General features: G+C 41.1%; 3 protein-coding genes across 3 annotated transcripts; all 3 read right to left on the reverse strand.

The window, feature by feature from the left end:
• Positions 1-244: 244 nt before the first annotated feature.
• On the reverse strand, positions 245-1,765 carry LOC119553287 (putative odorant receptor 65b). Its single transcript, XM_037863598.1, has 5 exons — positions 1,644-1,765; positions 1,421-1,592; positions 837-1,357; positions 357-720; positions 245-298 (listed from the first exon to the last, which is right to left on the reverse strand). The coding sequence occupies exons 1-5, from the start codon at positions 1,763-1,765 to the stop codon at positions 245-247; spliced, it is 1,233 nt and encodes a 410-aa protein (XP_037719526.1).
• A 4,260-nt stretch (positions 1,766-6,025) lies between these two features.
• Positions 6,026-7,530, reverse strand: LOC119553285 (odorant receptor 65a). The gene is made up of 5 exons (XM_037863595.1): positions 7,366-7,530; positions 7,141-7,312; positions 6,558-7,081; positions 6,134-6,497; positions 6,026-6,079 (listed from the first exon to the last, which is right to left on the reverse strand). The coding sequence occupies exons 1-5, from the start codon at positions 7,503-7,505 to the stop codon at positions 6,026-6,028; spliced, it is 1,254 nt and encodes a 417-aa protein (XP_037719523.1). The 5' UTR covers positions 7,506-7,530.
• A 905-nt stretch (positions 7,531-8,435) lies between these two features.
• LOC119553284 (odorant receptor 65a-like) lies at positions 8,436-9,967 on the reverse strand. The gene is made up of 5 exons (XM_037863594.1): positions 9,828-9,967; positions 9,603-9,774; positions 9,020-9,543; positions 8,597-8,960; positions 8,436-8,542 (listed from the first exon to the last, which is right to left on the reverse strand). Exons 1-5 carry the CDS (start codon positions 9,965-9,967, stop codon positions 8,489-8,491), a joined length of 1,254 nt encoding a protein of 417 aa, XP_037719522.1. The 3' UTR covers positions 8,436-8,488.
• Positions 9,968-22,748: the final 12,781 nt, after the last annotated feature.

Below are 22,748 nucleotides of genomic sequence, written 5' to 3' on the forward strand. Positions count from 1 at the left end.
CATTAAAATTTGTGCTCAAGCTTCAAATTGGATTTTAAATTTTAAAAAGACAATTGTAATGCCAAACTCATGGCAAACATATCATAATATAGACGTAGGAAACATTCACAACTATGCAGAAAGAGTTTATGCACTCAATAAATAAAAAAAGAGTACCACAAATTGAATATAACTTTTGATGTGCTTTATTGTATCTTTATTTCTATTTGACTAATTATATAAATATGAGTTTAATTTTTTTTTATTAATCCAAAGTTTTTAATAAAAATGTCAGTATTCCATAGCATTGATTGAGTATCTGAAAAATCATTATATATGTACATAATATAAGAGCTTTTTTTACTTATGGACCTTACGGCGGTGTAGTTTATTAAATTAAATGACGGAAATGGGCTGGCCCTCATGATCAGGGGATTCTGGGCGCAACGAATTATCAGGCAGAGAATGCGATAATTTTCCTTGGATCCCCTGGTGGGATCATATGCCGCGTATGCTGCCTCTGCAATTTTCAGTGACTTCTGCGATAACATGTCTCCACAAAAACACCACATGGACAGATGTCCCAATGCGAGCAGCATAAGGACTGCAAACTGAGCCACCACCTTGGGATCTTTTCGGGCCTCCATTGCCTCTAAGACCGATAGAGAGACTAATGAGAAGTTTACCGACATTTGCATGATGAGAGTCCCATGAAAAACATCGTTAGTACGATCCAAAATTCTAAAATTACATTTTAAAATATGCAAGGAAATAAAGTTACAGTGTCGATTAGAAAATCTCCTACCAATATATCCGTAAATCGTTATCATATTTATGATCCCAGATTTAATGCTTACTCAACAATCTTCTGGTGAAACCTGACCAAGCGCTTTATTTCCAGACTCAGCTGTCCATTGTCCTTGCATCTCCGGTGAAGGTTTTGAAGTTCAAGGCATAGAATTTCGATGGCAAAGGTTAACTCTGCGTAAATGCATACTGAAAGTCCCTCCACGCACAACAGCCATGTAAGAGTATACGTCCCAAGAAAACTTTGAAACAAATAGATAATGGCGTGTGTGATGGGGTGGATCGATCTGTCGTGCCATTGAAAGGGAAAAGCCGCGTGAAAGGGAAGGTTCTGCTTCTGGACCCACATAGGTGATGTTAGTAGGAGTACGAGAAAAATACACAAGAAGAGCCCCCAAGACGATGCTAAAAAGAACGCCATCATGAAGTACCAGCGTTTGCCAGGCCGAAAATCGACTGCACCTGGACCCTCCAGTGCCCAAGGATGCAATGCCTCCAGGTCGTTGATGACCTCATTAAGACCATCACCGTACCAATTAAAATAAAAAATTTTGAAAATAATAAAAAATGCCTGAAAACGAATAATTTAGTTGTTTTTTTTGGTCAGCTTTAAAGCACAAAAGCTTTGTCTCACCCCAATCATAAAAGCAAGATCTCGACCCATCTCAACATTGTCTCCTATCGATTCCGTTAAACCGTAGCACATTGAAGCAAAAAATACGGAAGTTTGAAGACACACCAAACCGTGCCAAACGAATCGATAGGGTAATCGTCGTTCCTCGGAGGTTGTGTATAAAAACATTGCTCTGCAAACAGGTTTTAAATATATAATAATCGCAATTACACATTACTCAGACTTCATCTGTTCCCTCCAATAATAAAGTGAAGAATGCTTAGACTCCAGAGGAGGATTCCGGAAAATCTTCCAGCCATCTTTATAAAATATCAGAAATCGATCAAAGTTGCTACGTAAGTCCATTTCGAAACACTTCTGTTTTGCGAGTGCCCGTTAAAAAGTTTTTCAATTACAAATTAAGTAGCAAATAAGCAGTGCACCGCAAAAAATTTTAGGTTCCCATCGGATCTTTTTGATATTCATCAGAGGCTAAACAAATATACAAGCCACCATTCTTAACTTATGATAATAAGACTTATTTAAAAAAATTGTTTATTTAAGCTGATGACTAATATTTAAAGCTATATAGTCTTAACAAGTAGGTATACAGTTAATCAAAACCTATTATAATTTTTTCCTGTTTCGTAATAGGCAAAAATAATGGCCATTATTGCAATTACTGGGCGAGAACTTAACATCTGCTTCGTGAAACTCTAAACGCTTTCACAAATTTACATATGGCATTAGTTCCTGCATATTTCATTATTTTCCCCCCTTTTGTAATACCATCAATAATTCGCAGGCACATAAAAATGAAAAACGATTTAATTTCGATTTCGCTGGAGATCTGCAGAAATGCGAAAAAGTGAAAGTTCGCATTGTTATAAAATGATTTTTTTCCTTAACATTGCCAGAGCGAGAAAAGCAGCATCCGCAGAGCTGGAAATATTTAGGTTGCCCGGTCAAGAAGGAATATTTATGCCATTTATGACACGAAAGGCCCTCCGAACGTGCTGTCCGCAGATTGCAGCATTTTTGCATATTTGCAGCACGAAGCGGAGCCGGCGAAACGAAATGAAATGCAGATAAAGCCGGGCTTAGTCGAGGTGACTTGAGTGGAGTTGGGTTTTGGTGTTTTGGAGGTTTGCAATTTTGCAGTTTTGGACGGAGGGCGCAGCTCGGCGCAATCGAAAGCGAAAGATTTGGGGTCCGATATGAACATATGGTCATATGGATCGGTCGCTCTTTTCTCGTCCCCAGTACGTTTATCCGTGGGTGGCGGCGGGTGAATGGGGCATTTGCATATTGGAACGATTGAACTGCCCCGGACAGCAGGACAGCTGGCAATTGTGTGAGTGTGCGGACAGGAGACCAACAAGATCGTATGACAAAAAGTGAGATCCGTGGGGCTTTCCTCGGAGGCATCGAAAATGTCATGCGGTTTTATGACTTCATTAGCGACAGCCCCCAGAAGCCGGTAGGAATTTAATGGACCCGCTGCTCCTGGGTTGACAAACAAATTTGAGGGACATTTTCGTGTCTTGATGAGAGGGAAATGAGCCGAGAAGCTTGGGGAAAACTAATCAGTGAGGCGCTGACTAGCCAGAGTAGCCCCAATCTGGAGGCCATGTCACGAGTCCATGGCAACGGCGACGATGATGATGTGCATATGGGGCTGCCTAATAATGAAGTCGTGCATGGCATTTGTCCTGTTCGGTTCGAGTTCGATGATTAAGAGGCCCGGCCACCGAATCCGGACCGAATGTCTGACACCTTTTCGCTGTTTTCGCGGGAATCGGCGCATGTCAGCAAATTGGGTGTACGGAAAGCGGTCTCTTAACTGGGTCGGTTATTCTTGCTGACTGGCAATGTCACACGATTTTGGCCACTCGATAAGATCGGATGCTCGCAGTGTATCGCTTGACATGAGCGGAAATGAATCCCATCGAGGTAGTCAAGATGTCAGTCTTGATATGCGAAATTCTCTTTCGCGTTTTTTAAATTCTTTGAGTAACCTGTTTTAATTTGAGACAAGTGCATCGGCTTCACTTAAGCCCTCTAAGAAGTATTCTAAAAATTAAAAAAATGATGTACTCCTATGGATAATAAAAGCAAAAAAACAATTTAATACACTTTCTGTAAAATAAAAAAAGAACTTATTAATGAAAATTTCTAAAATTCAAGTCGAATACTTATTTGAGTAAGAGAAAATACACTAATTTAGCCCATTTGCCAGCAAATGTATCTTTTAGTCTTTCCAAGCTTGAATTATTTATAAAAATGTTTTCTTTTTTATGAAAGAACTGAAGAACAGCAAACAATATATGACTAGCCTCTGCCATCCCCATTAATTAAATAAATATAATCTATGATTAAGTGTTTATGCTGATTGGCGAACTTTATCTAGGCCAACTTTTCTTATATTTTAAATCTTAGAACCACTTCAATACCCCCTTTGAACACTTTTCCCAAGTGTACTTGACTGCGTTTGAACCCATTTAAATCCTGCGTCGTAAGTCAGATTCATACTTCTGCGATTGTGCGACTCAGAAGTTTCACTTTGAGGGGTCTGGGCCCTCAATAACCAACTTTCCCGCCAGCCCCTTGACAAGCCCCCACAATGAGCGATATTGTGCGGAGATAATAAACCATACAAATAACTGAGCTCGTCCCGAAGCTCCCACTGACATCCCCGACTTCTGCCGACGATAATGTCGTCGTCTTGGCCCGGCTCGTTGAATGTCGACAGGCGAATCATCAGCCTATCGACAGTGCACTTTTGCCTTCTAAAGTGCATCTTATGGCGGTCCCCACTCTGCAAATCTAACCAGCTCCTAAGCCCGGGCGCATGCATCATCATTATCATCATCATCGTTGCCAGCTGCATGCAAGCGAAAATCCAACTACTGCGCATGAATGAATCACGTCGGAGTCCAAGTCTGCCGAGATCGCTGTTCAGATGCAAAACTTGCAACTTTGCAACTGCATCTCATGCCAACCGTCTAGCGAAAGTCGCGACAAAACTCTCTCAATCGGCAATCCGCAGTCCCCAGTCCCCGATCCCCGGATTCCCCACTCCAGAGGCCCGAAACCGATCCCCCAGTCTTTAGTCCCATCGATGCAGTCGGTCCTGTGTAACCATAATGATGAATTAGGCTGCTGTCATGTCATGACAAAGGCGCTGCATGCAATTTAGATGGAAAACGGCCAAGAAGTTGGCTCTTTCGGGGGCCGAAGAGGCGCTGAAGGAGTCGTCTAAGTAAATAAACACAAGCGAAATGCAATTGCAATTGCTATGGCGAATATTCAAATGTAAGTAGGAAGTGGGTCTTAAATGAGCCACAGCGAGAAAAAGAAACTGCAGTCCGACAAATCGCTGGCTGTTCAACTATGTCGCCACACAGTGGGTCCACTTTTCCAGCTAAAAACAGTGCAGCAATATATATGATATACTAAATAAAATATATAATATAAGACCTTCTCCAGCTAAGTTCCTTTAATATCTTAAGTAGTATTTACGTTTTCAAAAATAGAATAAGGTTAAGCAACCATAAGTTGATCATAAGTTGGTTGAATAAAGCCTGATCACTGAAAATTACACATTTCATAAATCAATTTAAAATTTGTATAGCTATTAATAATAACAAGTAGTGATTCTAATTTATGACTTCCTCTAGGAATTCTGAGAGGGAAAATCATTAAGTTATCGAAAAAAATTAAATGGAGAATCGCAGTTAAATTGTATATGTTTTAAAATCCGGAAATTTAGAATCAGTTAGCCACCATTCTGGAAGAAATTCCTTTTAAAAAATATATATTGTTTTAAATATTTTTTTAAATTGCCTAGTCAATTTCTGACCCAGTTTTAACCTAATTACGAGTGTAGTCCACTGTTATCAACGTTTGTCCCCATGGTCCAGTTTAAAATTTGGTGTGCTTTTCACTTTTCGTGGCCAGCACCTACAGGTTTTCACTCGTGCAGATGCAAATGGTAGTACATTGAATATTGGTTATTGGCCTAATACGTTGGCGTTTGCTAATTAATTGCGGCTGCTTGTCGTTGGCAATTAGTGTGGCCCAGGAAGATGACATGTTATGCCATGTTGTCGTGCCAAATGAAGTTATTCGCCTCGTCCATGCCGCAGAATGTCAGGATCGTAGCCCCACAGACCCTCAGACTCTTGGCCCCATCGCAGCGAAGGTTAATTGCCAACAATAAGATTCAATCAAGCTAATGACGGAGCAGTCAAACGCAAGCAACCGGCAGCCAACAAGCATCGGTCTGAAGGAAAACCAGCTTCCAGTTCGGGCTCCACACACAATTGCAATTTATGAGCCCAATCTTCAGACGGCTTGAACCACTCTTCGAAGTTGCAGTAAATGCAGTGGTGACCTTTTGGGGTCGCATGCATAAAATGCAGGCTCTTTGCAGAACTTTCTTCGAGTGGCCCAAAATGTTCGATTTTATTAACAGAGTTGAAAAGGATTGAATAAAACGACAAGTAACCTACCTAATGCTTTAATTTGTCAAGCAAAGTGTTTTACAATTATGTAAGTTTCTGCATGTGTTTGCCCTTTACTAAGTAAATAAATAGTCAAAAAAAATTTTAAAAATATGTATATCTAGTCCAATGTGTTCGTCAACACTGTTAGGATTGAATAGCATTGCTTAAGGATCTGCAAAAAAGTATTTTAAAAAAAAATTCAATATCCTTTTTAGAAAGTACTTACAAACATGTAATTCTCCATGTTAAAAGGTGGAAAAGGATTTGCACTCATCATAAGCGGCTGTTGGGCCCTCTGAATAAAGAAAATATAGTGCCGATGGATGCTTTTAGATCCAACAGTCGGGTCATAAGCCTCGTAAGCAGCAAAGGCCACCTGTTCCGACTCTTCGGAAAACATATCTCCGAATTTCGACCAGAAAGAGAGGTGACCCAGAGTCATCAGCATGACAACCAGGTACTCGGCCGCCACTTGGGGATCTTTTCGGGCTGCCAGTACTTCAAAAAGTGACAATGAGACGAGTACGAAGTTGACTATCATTTGCATGATAAATGTTTTATTGAATATATCGTTGCAATGTTCTGAAAGACTGTTAATAGACAGAGAAACATAAGATATTTAGTTTTTTTTAGTTTCTACAAGATCTTACAGGATGATTTGCTGGTGAAACTTGGTTAGTCGATGAAGCTCTGCAGTCAGCAGATTCTCATCGCCTTGGCAAAAAGCCGTGAGGTTTCGCAGCTCGATAGAAAGCACCCTTAGGGAGGAAGTCAACTCGAAGAAAATGGACACACCCATGTTCTCCACAAAGCCCAGCCAAATTAGGTAGTACAGCACAGTGGTGCTTTGACTTACAAAGATGATGGCATGGGTAATCGGGTGTTTCGTTGGATCGTGCAGGTGAAAGGGCCAGGCGACGTGAAAGGGCAATATCTGCGATTCCATCCAAAAGGGCGTTGATATTTTTATGAAGATGAAAAGTACAAGAATGGTGAACCAGGTTACGAGCAAAGCCATATACAACAGGAAGTGCAAACGCTTGGTGGTCTGCACTTCCTTACTTCCCGGGCCCTTTATTGTCCTGTGATGGAAATCCTCGAGAGCATTGATTACCATATCGATGTCATCACCATACTGAGCGAGGAACGCCAATCTAAAGGCTATAAATAGGCACTAAGAGTTGTGGTTTATATTAATGTAAGATGCATAATAATCATGCTATTTTATCGAACCGATATGGTAAAGACTAGATCTCGACCCAGATTGACGACATCACCAATGGACTCATAGATACCGTAGAAAAGGGAGGCTATACTAATTGCTAGTTGGATCACGATATAAGACTGCCAGACCACATTATTGGAAAGACGCCGTTCCTCCGAGCTCATGTACAGTCCTAGGGCTCTATAATACAGGAAACTTATGTAAAAACTTCTAGATTTCCATTCATATCTAACCTAGTTTGATCCCGAGTCCAGTAGGCGATAATATGTTGGGGACGAGCATTGGGATCCTTGAGAACAGCCCAGGCTTCAAAAAACGGGCTCCACAATCGATGCCAGTTTCCCTTTCTCCGTTCACTCTGCAGCTCGGTCATCTTGCGATCCAATCCAATGCAAATACTAGGAGTGTCGACTGACCCGGAACTGTGAACTGTTTTATACGCATACGAGGTGTGGAATTACTAAATAAATAACGAAGGAACTTATTGCTCATTACGGCAATTGCCGGCCGAGAACCTTGCAGCTGGGCAGGCCTGGGAAATGGAAATGGAAATGGGCAAATGGCGAATGGGAAAACTCATATTTTGAATTGCTATGGCGAATATTCAAATGTAAGTAGGAAGTGGGTCTTAAATGAGCCACAGCGAGAAAAAGAAACTGCAGTCTGACAAATCGCTGGCTATTCAACTATGTCGCCACACAGTGGGTCCACTTTTCCAGCTAAAAACAGTGCAGCAATATATATGATATACTAAATAAAATATATAATATAAGACCTTCTCCAACTAAGTTCCTTTAATATCTTAAGTAGTATTTACGTTTTCAAAAATAGAATAAGGTTAAGCAACCATAAGTTGATCATAAGTTGGTTGAATAAAGCCTGATCACAGAAAATTACACATTTCATAAATCAATTTAAAATTTGTATAGCTATTAATAATAACAAGTAGTAATTCTAATTTAGACTTCCTATAGGAATTCTAAGAGGGAAAATCATTAAATTGTCGAAAAAAATTAAATGGAGAATCGCAGTTAAATTGTATATGTTTTAAAATCCGAAAATTTAGAATCAGTTAGCCACCATTCTAGAAAGAAACCTTTTAAAAAATATACATTGTTTAAAATATTTTTTTAAATTGCCTAATCAATTTCTGACCCAGAACTTTGCAGAACTTTCTTCGAGTGGCCCAAAATGTTCGATTTTATTAACAGAGTTGAAAAGGATTGAATAAAGCGACAAGTAACCTAATGCTTTAATTTGTCAAGCAAAGTGTTTTACAATTATGTAAGTTTCTGCATGTGTTTGCCCTTTACTAAGTAAATAAATAGTCAAAAAAAATTCTAAAAATATGTATATCTAGTCCAATGTGTTCGTCAACACTGTTAGGATTGAATAGCATTGCTTAAGGATCTGCAAAAAAGTATTTTAAAAAAAAATTCAATATCCTTTTTAGAAAGTACTTACAAACATGTAATTCTTCAAGTTAAAGGGTGGAAAGGGACTTGCACTCATCGTAAGCGGCTGTTGGGCCCTCTGAATAAAGAAAATAAAGTGCCGATGGATGCTTTTAGATCCAACAGTCGGGTCATAAGCCTCGTAAGCAGCAAAGGCCACCTGTTCCGACTCTTCGGAAAACATATCTCCGAATTTCGACCAGAAAGAGAGGTGACCCAGAGTCATCAGCATGACAACCAGATACTCGGCTGCCACTTGGGGATCCTTCCGGGCTGCCAGAACTTCGAAAAGTGACAATGAGACAAGTACGAAGTTGACCATCATTTGCATGATAAATGCTTTATTGAATATATCGTTGCAATGTTCTGAAAGACTGTTAATAGACAGAGAAACGTAAGATATTTAGTATTTTTAGTTTCTACAAGATCTTACAGGATGATTTGCTGGTGAAACTTGGTTAGTCGATGAAGCTCTGCAGTCAGCAGATTCTCATCGCCTTGGCAAAAAGCCGCGAGGTTTCGCAGCTCGATAGAAAGCACCCTTAGGGAGGAAGTCAACTCGAAGAAAATGGACACACCCATGTTCTCCACAAAGCCCAGCCAAATTAGGTAGTACAGCATAGTGGTGCTTTGACTTACAAAGATGATGGCATGGGTAATCGGGTGTTTCGTTGGATCGTGCAGGTGAAAGGGCCAGGCGACGTGAAAGGGCAATATCTGCGATTCCATCCAAAAGGGCGTTGATATCTTTATGAAGATGAAAAGTACGAGAAAGGTTAACCAGATTACGAGCAAAGCCATAAACAACAGGAAGTGCAAACGCTTGGTGGTCTGCACTTCCTTACTTCCCGGGCCCTTTATTGTCCTGTGATGGAAGTCCTCGAGAGCGTTGATTACCATATCGACGTCATCACCATACTGAGCGAAGAACGCCAATCTAAAGACTATGAATAAGCACTAAGAGTTGTGGTTTATGTCAATGAAAGATGTATAATAATCATGCTATTTTATCGAACCGTTATGGTAAAGACTAGATCTCGACCCAGATTGACGATATCACCAATGGACTCATAGATACCGTAGAAAAGGGAGGCTATACTAATTGCTAGTTGGATCAAGACAAAAGACTGCCAGACCACATTATTGGACAGACGCCGTTCCTCCGAGCTCGTGTACAGTCCTAGGGCTCTATAATACAGGAAACTTATGTAAAAACGTATAGGTTTCCATTCATATCTAACCTAATTTGATCCCGAGTCCAGTAGGCGAAAATATGTTGGGAACGAGAATTGGGATCCTTGAGAACAGCCCAGCCTTCAAAAAATGGTCTCCACAATCGATGCCAGTTTCCCTTTCTCCGTTCACTCTGCAGCTCGGTCATCTTGCGATCCAATCCAATGCAAATACTAGGAGTGTCGACTGACCCGGAACTGTGAACTGTTTTATACGCATACGAGGTGTGGAATTACTGAATAAATAACGAAGGAACTTATTGCTCATTACGGCAATTGCCGGCCGAGAACCTTGCAGCTGGGCAGGCCTGGGAAATGGAAATGGAAATGGGCAAATGGCGAATGGGAAAACTCATATTTGCAACTGCAATTATTGGCGAATACTCCGGTATAACGTCCACTTAAAATCATAGGAGCAGCCTTCGAGTGCCAGGCGATTATCGGGTCGGGCAGAGGCAGATTTCCTCCTCGTTGCCACTCTGCCATTGTTGCCCCATTGTTGTTTGGAGCCGAGCTTCGAATGCATTTCACCAGTCTTCGGATTTCTGGACGGCATCGAAAGGCAAATTTGCACACTCGTTGCGGTTCTGCAACAATGTTTGCACTTTTCTTTCGTTATCGTGCGTTCTGCTGACTTTTCCCCGCTCCATTTAAGGCAAGCCGAAATGCATTTTACAGTTTTACCTTTTGCAAATCTCTAACGGCCTGCCAAACGAACAAAATATTGCCTTGGCCAAATTTGGTAGCCCCAAAAACCAAAGGTGGGGGGTGATGCACTCTGAGAAATCGTTCGTAATCCGCTATATCGGTAGAGGTAAGTTTCAAGTATCAAGTTGGAAAACAACCCAATTAATTTGAACAGCTTGAACTTTTTGACAAAAGTGATATACAAAGTCTTACCACCATAGCCAGTGATCGGAAAAGAAATATTCAAACCTTATTTTCTTAAGGCATTACTTACGGTTTATTGAAACAACGTCTTGGAAACCAGAGGACACCATAAATTTAATATCTGTTAACCTATTCTAATTTGTTTTCAGGCTCATATAATGCTTACTAATTAAAATGCATTTATTAAAAAATTCTTATTTCTGTAAAGCTGAAATTTGATTTTACACAATCAACAAATTTACTCTTTTTTTTTACGATGAAATTAATAAAATTTTTTTTGTTTAATGCAGTGTTTGAAAACTCTGAAATAAACGCAAAAAGTGCTTGATTTGACCCAGAGACCCCATTAAACCCTTAAATAAAAATATATTATTTAAATAAAGCTGACTTTTTTAAATGTTTACTCCTTTTATCTATATCTTAGCTAGATTAGGTTGCGGATTATTTTATTAAAGTGTGGTCGGACATATCGCCTAGAACGTCTGGCCCGGGGCGACTTTTGACTTTTACTATCGTATCTCGCTCCACATGTGGCTCACATCACCCACACGGCTGGGACTTATTAATCTGGATAGCATTTAGCGAGGACTTGTCGCCGCATATTTGGCGAGTGCCTCCGAAGTGGAAACTGGATGTGGCTGTGTCTGTGGATGTTGATGTGGCAGAGAGCGGAGCTTGTCCGGTGAATGTCGTCCGCTTCATTAAGGCCACAACAGCAAACGGCAAACGACAAACGTCGCAGCAATCAGACAGACAGACAACTCTGCCAATTTCCATCAAAAGCAGTTGGTAGTAGCTTTTCGGCTAGACCAAACGCAGATCGATTTTGGGACAGCCGATGCCGGTGGTACAGCTTTCGCTTTGAGCAAAATTGCGGCTCAAGTACAGGTAGCACTACAATTTGCGCGCTTGTCAAGTGTACGACAACATTACGCGCAATTGTTCAATGTCAACGCATTTGATGAGCATGAAATGCCTTTGCCTTTGTGGATGGATTGCTCTTGTCGGGGATTCTGTTTCTGATTCTGATGCAGACTGTGCTTCTGCCTCAGCTTCAGCTTCTGCCTCGCCGGCTCTTGTCCGAATCCATAGTTCCTGCCCCCAAGGCTCCGCGCCCATCCATTGTCCCTGCCTTCCCGTCCAGAGTGCAGTCGGCACCAGGAGGCAGCAATTCCCATGTGCTGCCATGTTCTGTGTGATAACGAAGCCAGCTCCTCGAGTGCTCCATTGTCGCTGGGATTCTGTCCTGCGCCGCGATGTACTCCATTCCGTCCGCCGGCGACTCGTCCGCCGGCCATGACAACGCTGACAATCAAAAATGCGCCGTATGAACTCAATTAAGGTTCCTCCTAGGGAGACTAGATGGGGAGCAGTAGCTCTTTGAAGTCAGTTCTGGTCCACAGAAGCGGGCCTGAATGATTTAGGCATGGCATAGTTCTGAAGATCTGTTATAACTCATTTGTCTATAAATTGTTATTATTCTGATGGCCTTCAGAATGGCAACCCAAAAACTGCATTTCTAGATTCCATAACTTGACTTATCGGATACCTATTTAGACGTGGGATACCTCTATGAATTTGTTTTTGAATTATCTAATATTCTACATTAAAATTTGTCTTGTTAACGGGGGTCAAAAAACAAACCCATTTTCATGTTGGATTTTTCCTTAATTCCAATGGCTTTCAGAATGGGAACCCAAAAACTGCACTTCTAGATTCCATAACTTGAGTTATTGGAACCCGATTAAGACGTGGTATACCTCTATAAATTTGGGGTTGAATTATCTAATATTCTACATTAAAATTTAACTTGTTAACGATGGTCAAAAATTTAACCCATTATCATGTTGGATTTTTTTGTAATTCCAATGGCTTTCGTAACGGGAACCCAAAAACTGCACTTCTAGATTCCATAACTTGAGTTATTGGATACCGATGAAGACATGGGATACTTCTATGATTTTGTGGCTGAATTATCTTATATTCTACATTGAATTTGTCTTGTTAACGAGGGTCAAAAATTTAGCCCATTTCCATTTTAGATTTTTTTTGAAATTTCAATGGCTTTCGGAATGGGAACCCAAAAACTGCACTTCCAGATTGCATAACTGGAGTTATCGATTACCGATTTATGCGTGGGATACCTCTATGAATTCGTAGTTGAATTTTCTAATACTTATTCTGAATTAAAATTTATTTGTAGTCCGACGGTCTCTTCGGTCACTTTTAAAAAAGCTAGTATTTGTATATTTCAAAGCTATTACGAGTTGGTAAAGTCAATAATCCAAAAAGCAAATAAAGTTAACCTTAAGATGCCTTTTAATGGGACCAAGACGGTTATCAATTTTCACAACTACTTATTTGGATTTGGCGCATATCGTGCATATTCCATAAATACTCCCCGATACACTGCCCATGGCAGCTGCAACGCCCCAAATAATAGTATGAAATTTGAAAGGCCAACTTTTATTACGATTGATAATAGATCCAGCGGAGAAAGGGGTTGCGCAGTGGAGAGTTTCAAGTGATTTTTCGGTTAATAAATGCATCAAAATGCTGAATCTAAAGCACTTTTATGTCGTATAATTAATCACAATTATATATTTCTATGGTCCGAGTAAATGGCCGGGACAATGGCCAACAAAGCGAAACGGCTGTGACTCCGAGGCGCCACGGGGGTTCCCCGATATCGCGGGTTGAGCGGTGAGTTGGCCAAGCGGCGCACTAAAATTTTATGACTCTATTATGAGAGCGGCGGTCATTCTGCAGCAGCTCCGCCAACTTCTTCAGCCCCCAGCTCCACCCATCCCTCCACCTGATTTCCCGGCTCCATTGTGGGGGCCTCTAGAACAATAGGTCCCCGAGATGCCCTCGTCTCACTCTCTCCAGCACTGTTTGCATTTGCTCTCAAGTGGATGCCAAAGATTTCAGCACTCAGATTATGCAACACACACACTCGTGCGAATGGCCGGCGTAATTTATAACTGAGCTAAAATAGCTGAGGAAAAACCTTAGAGGCAACAACAAAATAAAGAAAAACTAGAAAAAATCCAGGAAAATACAACAAAAAGAAAAAATATAATGCACACAAATTTGCGTCGCCTCGCGGCCTTAAAAAAAGATGCGAGCCTCTTCATAATGTTGATGCACTGAGAAATACTAAACACAAATATAATTATAATATATAATAAATAAATAATATTTAATAATATATAATAAATGGTAACGTAAATGCTATTTGTAAAGTAATAGATTGTATTTTAAAGTTAAAGAATACCTTACCTTACCTAATACCTAACTTGGTTGTTAAGGTGTATCTTATTATGGAATTTAATAATTTGTAAATAAAAATACTTTTCTAAGAAGACAACGTTTGAAGATCTGACATATTAGTATAAAAATATTAATTTCGTATAAAAAAGGATATTTGATTAGTTCAAAACGTGAGTTTAAATTAAGGCCTAATGACTCTTTCTTGAGATTGACTAACTGGCTGGATTTATTATAAAAAGTCATGGGAATCCAGGAAAAAGGCTCTAGGCCCATTATGTTAGGCCCAAAATGCTATGAATATATTTAATAAATAATTTTTATGTTCCCAACACTATAGTTATTAATTCAACTTGCTTGAATGTTAAATAAATACTATTATTTATTTGCAGTGTGGGTTCCGTTGGCCGCTCTGACCCCGGCACATGTGGTGGTGCTACCTTCCTGCCATGTGTCTCCCACTGCCACGCCCCCAGCCCACAGCCCCCAGTCGAGTGCAACAGCAACAGCAACAGCAGCTTCGTTGCTGTTGTCGTCGCGCAACAATAAACTGCATTCCTGGGATATTAATCACAGCAGCACTCGACCACTCCACTCCACTACACTCCACTCTATTATGCGGCACTCCATGCTTATGAATAACTCCTGACTGCAGGCGACTCGAGGCTGGCTTAAAGTTCGACCCGGGCTAATGAAAGTTTTGCGGACATATCTATTGGCCAGACTGCTCCGCAAACATTTGCCACACTACAGATACTACGACGGTTTGTCACTGGTGTTTCGGGGCCAGGACATCGGTGCGCCATCACAACATAATCCACTGCCGCACCACTCAAACGCTGAATATTTATTAGCAATATGCGATGTACGAGTATTTGCCTTCGATTGGGGCTCGTTCATGCGCAAACCGCTAAGCAAATGCAGCTCGCGTTCGATCGATTGATAATGGCATCGGACCGGGAACAGCGGGCAACAACACCTAGCCAACGGGCACAGGCCACCGCAACAATACAACAACACAACGGGCGAGACATGCAAACTAAGGATAGGTCCCGAACCCACTCCCCATGCACAGGGAAAATTACAGGGATATTACCCATGGCAATCTTGATTTATTTATGTTCAAACTCACCTAAATATTATTCATACATAAGTATGCAAGCTTATATCTACACATTCCGACATTTAAATAAATGTATTTGTTTCCATAATTATGGAATATTATAATAGGAACAGAACCCATATTACATTTTTTGACTTTCAGAAATCAAACCATCAAATCTATGAAGATAAATTTCACTAAGTTAGAATGCAAATGAGACCTAAAATGGCCAACAAAAATGTTTAGCACTGTTGCATTTCAAAATATGTAAGAACAGAGCTTTCTATACAAATGCAATAATATATTTTTGGGGTTTTCTACTTATATAACTTACTTACTTATATAAATGATACAACAGTCTCTCGAAATACTGACAAAACTAAAAATATAAACTAGATATTTTTCATATTTGTAATTTGATATATTAAATAAAAAAGTAAATAAATTCCCCATATTTTCCCCCAGTGCTGGAGTATGCTCCCAGCTCCATCGCCAGTCCCTCCCCCGAAACACAATTAATATTTATGACCTTGCCCGCCTGATATATTTGCCTGGGCGCACACACGTAAATGCCGCGATTTATCATACGGCGGCTTTCGCAGTTCGTTGGGCTAGCAAATCACGGGAAGGGGGGGGTGGAGGTATATAGCCGATATAGCCGCAAGGATAATAGAACTGTTAACATGGGAATAAAATTTCGAATAAAATGCAATAGATTTCATCTATATGGCTCGCCATGGCCGAACGCTCTGCACTCCACAAATGCAAATTGAGAATCGTTGGGAAAATTTCCATGAAATTGCCCTTTTTGGTATTTAATTAATTCAAACGTTACTAATTAGCTGCCAAAAAAACGCAGCCATGTCAAAACTGAAGCCAACCTGCCGCTGCTGTCCCCTGTGCGACCTCACCTGAACCCACCTGAACTCGCTCCCTGAAAAGCGGTAGCGGCAGCCTCACCTGGGGCGGTTAATTAAGTCAACTCCCGTTGGAGGAACAGCACCAGCCACCACCAAAACAACCAGAGCTCTTTGATGGGGGTTCGAAGCGATGGTACCCTGTAGGTCAAGTAAGAAAATGTGAATTCCAAAAATACTAGTCAAACACTACTCAAAAGTTTTACGATTCTAAAGTCTTATAGAAGGATAAATGAAACAAATTGATCTGATTAAAAACCAACTGACTTACGACCGATTTTTCAATGTTCGGTTAAGGCTCTAGATTTTTATCTGTCAGAGAAAGTTATCATAAGGTTAAATTATTCAGAAAGACAAATTCCTTTATTTTACGTTTGACAAATCTTTACGCGATCCAAGGAAGCCAAATGTATTCCTTACCAAAAATCCCATCTGCTTTTTGTTTTTAACTCCCTGTGTTTAAAAAAAAAAAACAAAATCTTTAAAACTCTGAGCAAAAATTAATTATTTAAATTATCATAAAATAATTAAAGGGTTGGGAGCATTGATAATAACAATATGAATGGGAAGACCTCTTGGTCTCTAGATAAATTCTAAAATAAATATAAATAGTATCTTCTTGATTTCGCCTCTCCAGTTTACCCCCCAAATTTCCCTTGATACCCTGTACATAACCACCTCGCCAGCTTTACTCCGGCAAGTGCATGCATATTTTAGCATGAAAATATTCATAATTAAAGTGCGTGAGTCTCGGGGTCGTTCTTCTGGTGGTGTGTGTGTGTATGTATTATTGTAATGGCATAATTAATTTATTAATTAGTTTTGTTTTCGTTTGCGTCTACCGGTGCTTTGCTCTCGCTTCTTCGCTCTTGTAAGCCGAGGCCAGCTGAACCGTGAGTCTTCGCTGCGGGAGGTGTTGTAGTCTTACCGCCTTGCCCCTCGTATGAACGCGTAATTGGAGCTGCCCACGCACAGGGCCCATTGGCCGGGAACTACAGGAACTCAGGGCCAGAAACAGAGCCCAAAAACCGGGCCCAGACATTCAGTTGGCCAGGTTCAAGGCGGCCAATGCCAACAGTAGCTGCAGTGACAACAATTAAATGCCCCCCTCGCGATGTGCGCAATTAACAAGTCGCAGTCGAAAACAGATTTTTATATGCAACTTGCAATGCTGCGGCGCTTTTCATTGCCGGTTATGTGAGCAATGCGGCATTGGTTGGCAAAAAAAAATCGAAAAACAAAGAAACAACAGCCATCGACGACGATGACGACGACCTCCGTGGTTGCCAAAGTCGCCTGGTAGACAATTGAAAAATTGTCGCCAGGTCTTAGCCCGGAGTCGCCGGGAGTTTGAGCCCGGTTTTCATAGGCATACCTGTCGCGCATACCCCGAATCCCATTCGAATTGACTGACGACGATTGTTTTTCGTTTCGTATCTGTTTTCGTTCCTTTTCGATTTGTGCGAGCATTTTTTTGAGCCACTGTTCCCGCCGTCTCGTGTCGTTTTGGCCAGGTTCTGCCATGTTGGCCCGCTGGCCCGCCTCATTGTCATCTGCGTTTGGCAATTCATTCTGAAGCAGCCGAACCTTGGATCTCTCTCTTTCTTTCTTCAAAGGATGCATCTCTTTCTAGTAATTTACGTACACGGAAAATTAATTTTAGGGTTTTAGGGACAATAATCAATAAGCCCTTAATGACACCTGCTTTATTATTTATTTTAAAAGTCTTTGTAACCCACCCAAGAGGGTAAAACAATTTTAGATTTAATTTTAAAATCATGTCAACAAAATAAATCCAGACAGTTAAACAAAAGTCAAGGAAGTCTTTAAAGGACTTTAAACCTGAAAATCTTGTTATGGAGAAATTGAATTTTATATAAAGCATAAATTTGTAAAAATGAGAACAAAGAACACTTGTCAAAGCATATACAAGGTACCTTTTTCCAATTTAACCATGTATAAGAATCTTATTAAAATAGAGTTTTTCTCAGTTTACTAACTCACGTAGCACTGAAAAGCTACGCAAAGTGATTCGGGCCTAAATGAACGAATGGGAATGGAATTCAAGGAACGAACTAGGCTTGTTCGGTGTGCAAATCAATGGAATATTTTTTGATGACTTTTCGGAATGATGGTCCGGGAATGAGGAACCTTTAATCGCGGCCTGAGCTATTGCAATTTCCATAGCCCCCCCGAAAACCATATGCACTCGCATCCCCTGGCAATGTCTTTGTATCTTCCCCAGAGGCGCCTAAAACACTCAGATAACCGATAATCGCCGTCTCCACCAGAACTCATTCAGTTTCTCGGGGTTGTGCAACTTGCAGATCCTCGGAATCCAAAGAATTGAGACAATTATTTGCACATTGTGTACGGCGGAGACAAGTTCTGTTTGGCTGGGTTTGTCAGAGCCATTCGCATGCGTGAGATGCTGCCGCCAGAAATTTGCGAAATTCATTAAATAAAAGTCGTGAAGACCCTGCGCCAACCCCCGTCTGTCCAAAAACCAGTCCTTCTGGGACCCAAACTGTTCGGAAATATTTGACAAAACGCCACTTGCGAGATGCCGCCGAACGTTGACTTTGTCCATTTTCGGATGCCAGCCACGAAATGCGGTAGGTAGTTTTTCTGGCAAGTTCAAGTTCGAATGTTCGGCCAGGGCCAAGGGGAAGCTGCTCTAATTTGAAAGGTTTTTTAGTTAGTCTTTGGGTAGATAGAATCTTAGGAACTTTGCTACCAAATCAAGGCCGATAGCTGCAGTTCCTGCTTAGTTTTATTGGCCAGGCCACGCCCTTTTCATGTCCGTGCCGGCTGTTAATTGAATCTCTGTTGTTATGGCCCTAAAGAACAAATTCCTTGGGAAAAACTAGCATTAGTATTCCACACACAAAAAGGTGTGTTACAGTTCTTCAAGCTGAAAAAAAATGCGGATGCCTAAGAGAAGAGTAGGCAATTATTCATTTTTTTCGTGCCAATATTAGTTATAAAACTTGGTGGGATAATGATTTTATTATTCTTTGCCAGAAAAGTTTTTACTAATGACCAGTCAGTCTAATATTAAGCAAGTGTCATAGTAGGGCTAAAGTCAATGATTTTGGTATAATTTTTAATTATAGAACCTATTTCCATGTGAAGTTTTGGACAGTTCTGTTTATGGGCTATCCAAGTTGGACTGAAGTTTGGCGCTTGTTTCGGCCTTGAGCCGGAAGTCTGGACCCGGTCTGGTCCATCTCCTCGCTCCGGGTATTAGACACGTTGCATGTTTATGCAAATGCCCGACTGTCTGAGTGGCTGAGTGCTGCGGCGTCTGGCTTTGCTGCCCCACGGGGCGCGAAAGCCACACTTGTCTACGACCCGCCTGGCAATTAGCCAAAGTTTAGGCATCTCCCTGGCTCATTTCGGGCCATTAAGGTGTTGGCCCAAATACTTGCCCCCGGGCACAACAGCTGCAAGTCTCGTGCTGGCCCAAAAGTAAAAAATAAAAATAAATACACACAAAAGTATCGAAAACGGTAACAACACATGTTACTGCTCCAGATAGAATTTCCAATAAGGCAAATCTAAAATGCAAACATTGGACATCGTCCGTCCGTCCGGGCACAAAATATAAAATTACAAATGGCAAAAATATCGGCGGACGAGGGTCAAGCGACTGCTGCCTCATTTATTTGCGCTGCATTTCCTGGCCGAAACAGCCACTCTGGCAGGGGGCAACTTGTTAGTCCTGCTGCTGAACGCTGAACCTGCGGCTGTGGCAAGTTGCAAAATTCATGCGCATGTTTGTGCCTCATTTTTGGACATTTCGCAACGACGTCGGCGACATCGGCACTGCCAGGGCCAAAGTTGCAATGCGTTTGTGCGAACGGCAGCCGATCCCTTACAGCCCTCCTCCCGGGTCCCCCAAACTGCAGGCCATCGCATCCGCCGCGCTTCGATTCCATTCCCAGCTCCAATTCCGAGTCGCATCCGTGTCGCATCCCATGTTGGACACAACGCATAGATATGTGAGCAACATTCGCATCACACTTGCAAAAAAATGTTAGGCAATTTTAAATGACACCCTCGAATATAATGAAAAATGAAACCTCGGTCGAGCGCGAATTCTTTAGAGTTTATATGGCCATGGATTATCATCACAAAATTCTTCAATGAGAATCTTAATCCTTAATTCTGGGTCCAAGGAGGAAAATCTACTTTTCCATTTCTTTCTTCTTTAGGACTATTAACTCAAGTAATTAAATATTTAGCAAAGTATTCCCAAATATATATCCAGTTCTTTTTTTTGTTAAACTATACATTATTTTATGCTTCTTGGTTAGGTGATTCTGTAATCATGGTAAATAGATTTGTAACTCAGAGTTTGTTTGGATATTTCTTTAAAAACGTTATAAAAACCTAATTTAATATACATTTTTTAGTAGTTTCTAATTGTAAAATCATTTCTCTCACTGCATCTATACATATTATGCATATATACACATGTACGGCATAAACTCATTCAATGTATATGGCTGTTTATCTGTTTGCTTTGGCTTGCTTGTTTGTTTGCGCTTAGCTCGCACATCGTTTTCAAAAATCGAAATTGAAATATGAGCCCCCAGAGCTGGGATCCCATAGTATGGACTGTATAGAGTATGGAAATGCCGGGGAATTCCTCTGCGCTCCTGCAGTTGTTCTTCCTGTCGCTGTTGCTATTCTCGTTGTTTATGCCAAATATTTTTTATCTAAAACAGAGGCAAGTGCCTGCGATACCAGCAAAACAAAAAAAAAAAAGAAAACAGAAAACAGTGTCAGAGTTTAAATACCAAAAGAGGATATCAGCCGAGGATACAAGCCAGCGACTGACGAGCTTTCTGCCGGATCGGGTTTCACCTCTCCCGCGGACTCCAAACATACCCAAATGAGCCTCATTTCGTATTGTATACGCATTGATTTTCTGGCATTTTGTTGGCCTGTTAAATTAATTTTAATATCTCGCTGGGCGTATACAAAGAAAGCAAACATTTTAACATTTTTATAAATGCATCATTACAGTGAGTTTTATTGGCAGGCGGACGAGCTCGAGTGTGGGCAGAAGTGGCCTCGTATGGATTACTGATTTATGGCACTGGACTATTCATTAAAGAGCCGAATTTTAAGCATTGATTTTATTTGATTTTAATGGCCAGCGCCGCTTGAGCCTGAATCAAGGGATATTTATCTGCCGCGGACGCAAATAAATCGGCTGTAAAACGGTCAACCGATGGCCATAGCTCCGGGGACAAAAGAACCGCTAACGCCGTCAACGGGATGAGAGGCCCTCCATCATCTGGACCCATTTCGACGCCCCTCAGTCGGGCCATAAATTTGTGCAATTAAAAATTATGGTGAGTTTTTACCGTTGATATGAAAGAAGAAAAAAATCCAACGCCGGGCGGAAAACTTCGAGCCCAGAATCCCAAACCCAAAACCCACAACCCACTTGCCCAGCTGGGCGATGGAAATAAGGAAATTTATGACCCCGGGCGCTCGGGCAGCCTCTCAGATGCCAATGCATTTTGCCTGCGACTCGGGCAAATAAATCAGAAATCCGAAATCAAAGTTAAACGATTCCCGGAGCAGGGCCGTAAACTCTTGGCCCCCCTTTTGGCCACTTGATCTATGTGTGTCTCCTGGTCTGGGGCCTCGTAAAAACGCAAGTGTTAGTCAGGTGGAACGCTCCCCGCGGAGCTGGTGTCACTCGGAAAAAGGAGCGGGAAGTGCTCACCCAAACTTTTATTTATTTATTCATTATTTGTGGCATAAATCAAATGCATAAATAGCATATGCATTGCAGCGTCTGATTTTTATGTCGATTGTAAACGGAGCAGGCTTGAAATTTTAATTAGCCAACCACCATCGGGCATATTGAAATATTTTACCCCAAGGGGGGCCGCCTACAAGTTGGGTTTGTCATAAAGTAATTAGACCGCACGCAGTGCAGCCAACGCTTGGAATCTCTGGAGTTGGGAGTTGGGGGATTGGGATTTCAGATTGATTTCGGGCCGAACGGGTTGCTCAGATTGCTGTGGCCTGGTGCCGATAAGCCCATTAAATCGTGACATTCTTCATGGCTCAATCGTAAATCATATGTGTAGTATATGCAATGTGCCCGACGCACATAGATCAATGTGACTCGATTGTTCGAGTGCGTGTTCGATTTTTAACGACCCCAACGACGTGCGCTGCATTTTGAGTACCGACTTGAGCTGCAGTTGAAATTATAGCTGCAATGCATAATTATTCCCTGTAGAGATAATCGGATAGGAAGGGTATATGTGCTGATGGAAGGGCCTGTACTTCACGGGAAATTTGATATGGAATTGTTTGGACATTTTCTGGGAATCTAATCAGCGTACAGTAATGTTGTTAGATGAAAGAGAGATGTATTATTAAATACCCTCCGTTTACATAGATAAAGAAATACCCTCGTAGTATGCATTTTTACTTAAAAAGGTTACTGCAAATTTCTTTTTGAGATGTGATGGATCATTTTTAAGTGTGAATATCCCCATGATATTTCTATAAGATAAGAACACCCCAGCTAATTTTATCTTGTTCTATTCCCAGTTGATTTAACCAAGGGTAATTAAATATATTAATGACCTACCAAGTAATTCGTTGAATTCTCCCCCTCTGATGTCTGACCACAAATAATGTATTTTTTAATCGAGAAAATCCCACAGTCTGTCCGGGAGTCCGCTCACGCACACTTACCCATGTCCCAATACC

This window comes from Drosophila subpulchrella, chromosome 3L (genome assembly GCF_014743375.2).
Source record: "Drosophila subpulchrella strain 33 F10 #4 breed RU33 chromosome 3L, RU_Dsub_v1.1 Primary Assembly, whole genome shotgun sequence".
In the NCBI taxonomy this organism is placed as follows: domain Eukaryota; kingdom Metazoa; phylum Arthropoda; class Insecta; order Diptera; family Drosophilidae; genus Drosophila; species Drosophila subpulchrella.

What these genes read in the sequence shown, in the direction of transcription:
- LOC119553287 (XM_037863598.1), bottom strand. Translation starts at nt 1,765, where the DNA reads ATGGACTTACGTAGCAACTTTGATCGATTTCTGATATTTTATAAAGAT. An exon ending in TATTGGAGGGAACAGATGAA is followed by an intron (nt 1,593 to 1,643) that starts GTCTGAGTAATG and finishes ACCTGTTTGCAG; the next exon opens with AGCAATGTTTTTATACACAA. An exon ending in ATTTAATAAACTACACCGCC is followed by an intron (nt 299 to 356) that starts GTAAGGTCCATA and finishes ATGATTTTTCAG; the next exon opens with ATACTCAATCAATGCTATGG.
- LOC119553285 (XM_037863595.1), bottom strand. Translation starts at nt 7,505, where the DNA reads ATGACCGAGCTGCAGAGTGAACGGAGAAAGGGAAACTGGCATCGATTG. An exon ending in TGGACTCGGGATCAAACTAG is followed by an intron (nt 7,313 to 7,365) that starts GTTAGATATGAA and finishes CCTGTATTATAG; the next exon opens with AGCCCTAGGACTGTACATGA. An exon ending in TTTCACCAGCAAATCATCCT is followed by an intron (nt 6,498 to 6,557) that starts GTAAGATCTTGT and finishes GTCTATTAACAG; the next exon opens with TCTTTCAGAACATTGCAACG.
- LOC119553284 (XM_037863594.1), bottom strand. Translation starts at nt 9,967, where the DNA reads ATGACCGAGCTGCAGAGTGAACGGAGAAAGGGAAACTGGCATCGATTG. An exon ending in TGGACTCGGGATCAAATTAG is followed by an intron (nt 9,775 to 9,827) that starts GTTAGATATGAA and finishes CCTGTATTATAG; the next exon opens with AGCCCTAGGACTGTACACGA. An exon ending in ACTTGAAGAATTACATGTTT is followed by an intron (nt 8,543 to 8,596) that starts GTAAGTACTTTC and finishes ACTTTTTTGCAG; the next exon opens with ATCCTTAAGCAATGCTATTC.